Source organism: Perca flavescens, chromosome 20, assembly GCF_004354835.1.
Source record: "Perca flavescens isolate YP-PL-M2 chromosome 20, PFLA_1.0, whole genome shotgun sequence".
Lineage (NCBI taxonomy): Eukaryota > Metazoa > Chordata > Actinopteri > Perciformes > Percidae > Perca > Perca flavescens.
In genome coordinates this window covers 9067759-9072343 of record NC_041350.1, presented here as the reverse complement: position 1 = coordinate 9072343, position 4585 = coordinate 9067759, and the positions used below count along the sequence as shown (strand labels likewise).

The following is a 4585-nucleotide window of genomic DNA, read 5'->3' as shown; positions in this document are numbered from 1 at the left end:
TCAAGGGCACCTCGGCAGGGCCCTGGAGGAGAACTTGCCCCCTTCCAGCTGCCAGTCCACACTCCATAGCCTACTTGGTCTGCATGGGGACCTGAATGCAATTTAAAGTTATTGTTATTAATCATATGACTGAGGTGTGTTTCAACATGAAAGAATGTGTTGGTTTCTTTAATGAAAGTTATAGTTTATAGATACAATTTCAGTGTGGTGCACAGCTGTGAGATAAATGCATTCCAGTGCAACAGCCATGTAATAAATACTAGGCCTAACTACTACTTTCATGAGGCATATTATTTTTGTTAAGATTGTCATGCTGCTGTCACTTTAACTTTATATTGTGGTGTGGTCTTGTTCACCCTCTGTAATCTGTTTTTGAGTGGGGTGTGAACCTCTTTATATAGTCTATGGTATGATATGAACCGATTAAAATGGAGGGGTCTGGATCATAGACAGTATATAGTTCTGGATCAGGTCTGGATGGGAACAAATTCCAAAATAAAGATCACGTGTTGGCTTGAGTTGTTTACTGCAGATAAACACCGCCCTCCGGCGGAGCACGGCAGTATGGCAAAAATAGCAGCACTTTAGGACTAAACCATTTATTTGACAACGAGGCGATGTAATCACTGATTGCCATAAAACTGGTGAAATGTACACTATAGCCTTAATATGGTTAAATACATAAAATCTTATCTTTTACCATACATAAATGATGACACGTGTCCCGGTACAGGCTGTTTTGTAATGTTTGTGAGGATTGATTGTTCCCCGTGCGTTGAAAAGGAGTGGTGCGGTCCAATAGTATTGAAGGCAAAGCTGAAAAAAACGGTTTGTTTTCAACGAGTGGAAGAAGCGTTGCAGTTTTTCGCAGCCTCTGCACCGATTTTTAAAAACGGTTGCAACATTTATTTCATACCTAGTTGGTATTCGGCCAGCAGCTTTCTCAGCTCGCCATGGCTCTGTGCGGGGTGTCGGAGCCATGGCTTTGCCTAGCGAGCTTATCGTCCACATTTTTTTCCTTTCTGTCCGACCGAGACAAGCTCCGGGCCTCGGCCGTGTGTTCACGATGGAGGGAGTGTCTCTTCTACCCAGCGCTGTGGACCGAACTCAAATTGCGGATAGGTGGTGGTTGTAACGGCGGCGGCTCCAGCTCCGAGGAGACCCCGAGGCTGGAGTTCCTCATGCGTAAATTCGGTTCTTTCGTGCGGGAGCTGCAACTGGAACTCGCACCGGTGGAAGGCTGCCTCAGTCCGCTCAACAACAACAACCCGTCGTCCACCAGGATGGACCAGCCCGATAGCGACCCGCAGCTCTCCCAGCGATGGAGAGACGCCATGGCCACCTACTTGGACCAGGTGTTGTGTGTGTTCTCCAGCATCCGCAACAACAGGTAACTTTGGATTTGCTCCAGAATCCCATTATGAGTTTTGTTTTTATTCAATTTCAGGAATTTGCATGATATCCTCTCCTTTTTTTGTAACTTCATATTATTTGGTGCGTCGCAGTAAGCTAGCAGCTAGCTAGCTAGCTCAGTTAACGTTAGCTATAAACAAACCCTGACGGAGTTACGTAACGTTAATAGGGTCATGTCTTTGCGGTGGAGTTAATAGCCCACGGGCTCTTAATATCTCTAAAGACGTTGTTAATATAGCTACGGTAACAGACGGTATTTTATTGAAGTCTTACATTTGCAGTCATCATATGACGTTATGTATGATATCTGCTTAAATGATAATTTCAAGTCAAACGCTCGTCTGCGTTTCTTTTGTTGCCAGTTCTATTTTCTTTGTTGCGTTGGGGTCTTCATACCAGCAGATACAATACAGCACTGGTGGTGGCTAGAGAACGCATTGTTGACTGTGACTTGCTGATATCAGCACTGACACACAGACAGACACATATACAGTGTATGTCACATTTAGCTCTGGTATGTCGTCACATACTGTTGGATCACATATGTGATCCATACATAAAATCTAGCCACTTGGCTAATTTCTTCTGTGGAAATTACTGTTCTGTAAAGCGTTACTTTGAATGTTAAGATTCCTGATTTCAGTGCAGAGCTTCTCTCTATTATACCTTCTCCCACATTCTCTATTATTCTCTACAGTGCTTTGTAGTGTTGAAATAGCACCCGTCCAATGCTGTGCAGTTCATGTCTTAGTTCTGCTGAGGGGCTGAAACAATTTCTGTTGTCTCACTTGTTCTCACTGAGCGGTTTTAAATAAATTTAAAACGGACTGACGACCTTGCCTGTGTCCCAGATCCGTGCTGCATACTAATTCTAACACGATTTTAAGGTTTTAGCGTATTTATTCTGGAAATGTGACAACATTCACTACATCCAGATGTCGGTTTGTGTATTCAACCTGCTTGATTCTTAAATGTGTTAAACCATAAAGTATGCTGATTTTCTTGTATATGAAGGCCATGAAGATAAGTATTAGGTATTATGGAATTGCTCTAGTTGGTTAACCAAAAAGGAATGACTGCAGATCCTGTGCAGTTAATAAAGACAAATGCCAGCTGTCATATCTATCTTTAGCTCCCATGTTATCAGGTGAGGAAAAGTGAGTTTTTCATTCAGCTCACATTGGTCCACCTCCACTGTCTGGTACTAGTACATGTGTGGTACACAAGATAATGAGAATAGATAACTTATTGTTCCTTTAATTGCGGTTCCACACACTAAGTAGATGCACATGAGACTGCTGTTGGTTTCACTGCAGAGGCAGTAAAGCTTAGCTCTCAGATGATTTACAGGAAGTGGGCTTCAGGAAACCTAATGCACACAGTACCTCGTAGGTTGGCCTATGTCATGTGTGGCTGCACGGCATACATGTGGTTGAATCCTTTCCACAACTTAACATCTGTGATCTTCCAAACATCGTTATCAAAACAGATGCAAACTTTCTCTTTGGAAGAATGTAATTGGATGCATTGTGACATATAAGCCTACCTTGCCTACCTTGCCTGCTTTTCAAAGCATCACCTTTTGGCTTATAGTCTGCTGCTTGATTGTTGGCAATCTATTTTGGGTACCAGGACATGAAGGGTTCTAGACAGCACTGCAGCAAAGTGCATAGTTGCAATAATTCTATCCTGATAGGAGACAACCCAGCAACGTAAAGAACCAGGGCTAGATTAGATGGAGGTAAGAGATAACTCTCATTCTGACGTTGTTTGGATTTGAAATACTTAAACCTAACCCCTGGTCTAGCTAATGATGCTTGTTTGAAATTTCCAAGCACCCCTTATGTGCTCCATGCGATAGAACCAGATATACAACTTACATTAGTAATGTCTTACAATGTTGACAGAGTAAACGATGACAAAAAAAACATCCTTTTGAAATTGTTATGTGACTAGGTTTGGTTCTCCGAATACTGACAGAAATGCAATGGGGTATACTTTTGTTATTGTGATACAGATGTCTCAGTAATGCTAGCACACCACACTGATGTTTTCCCATTGTTTAATTTTGAAGAAAATAACTGAAGCCCACTCTTGTTGAAGGCAGAACTTTCACATAGTTTTTATTTTATTTCAAAGGTCTGAATGGGAATTGACCACAAGAGAAAAACAACTGTTTTTAATGTATACCTGTTAACTGTCTGTCAAAACATTCAAAAATATTGCTAAAATTACTTGTTAACATAAATCAATCTAGTATTGTAGAATAATTTGTCTTCTTTTCTGTATTTCTAACCTCCTCTCTCTCTCTCTCTCTCTCTCTCTCTCTCTCTCTGTGTGTGTCTGTGTCTCTCTCTCGCGCTTTCTCTCTCTCTCTAGAAACCTGCGGAAGCTGAGTCTGTATGGAGACACATGTGTTCTCCAGCAGGAGGGACTATTGGACAGCTCCCACCTGCACCAAATTCACCAGGGGGACAAAAAGATCAATGAGTAAGCCTGATTATGTCAATATAAAAGCAATTTTCTGTTGAATGTCAAATGGCTAGATTCAGTATTTGTTTCTCTCCATAGAGTGATTACTTGCATTTTAATCTCTAAACAGAGATCTTCATGTGAATGCAGAATCTGTAGGCAATGGGACCAAAGAGTTTGGTATCGGAAACGCTCTGGATTCCGTTTGTAGTCCGAGTAGCATTGACCGATTACCATTGAGAGGGCTTTGGTTGCGTGCAAGTAAGAGTCCATGTGGAGAGCAAAAGAGGTGGAACGCATTGGCCCGGAATCCAATCTCGGAAGCCATTGGCTATCGTCTGACGACGATTTATCTTTTTATTAGCATTTGTCTTTTTAATTTATCTACATTCATTGGCAGATATGTTTATAGAGACTAGCCAAAATGTTATCTGGACCTAGTCCAGTGGATGTACATTGCTGTGTTAAAGCCTGACATGTCCCTCTGTGTGACTAAACAAAGCCAGCATAGTGGCTTAGGGATTTGGGACATTAGAAAAAATACACATTCAGCAGACATAGTTTCTTTACATTTTCCTCTCTATTAGTGACATTTGGAAACTCTTCCCTTTTACAAGTACACTTGAAAAATATGTCAAGGTTGGACTGCTGCTGTTGTAATTCCCACTAACAAGCGGCTGGTGTTGTGGTTTTGTGAAGA

At 41.7% G+C, this 4585-nt stretch overlaps 1 protein-coding gene across 1 annotated transcript; it reads left to right on the top strand.

The window, feature by feature from the left end:
* The first annotated feature begins 953 nt into the window (after positions 1-953).
* On the top strand, positions 954-3907 carry LOC114547091 (F-box only protein 33). The gene is made up of 2 exons (XM_028566322.1): positions 954-1390; positions 3793-3907. Exons 1-2 carry the CDS (start codon positions 954-956, stop codon positions 3905-3907), a joined length of 552 nt encoding a protein of 183 aa, XP_028422123.1.
* The last annotated feature ends 678 nt before the right edge of the window (positions 3908-4585 follow it).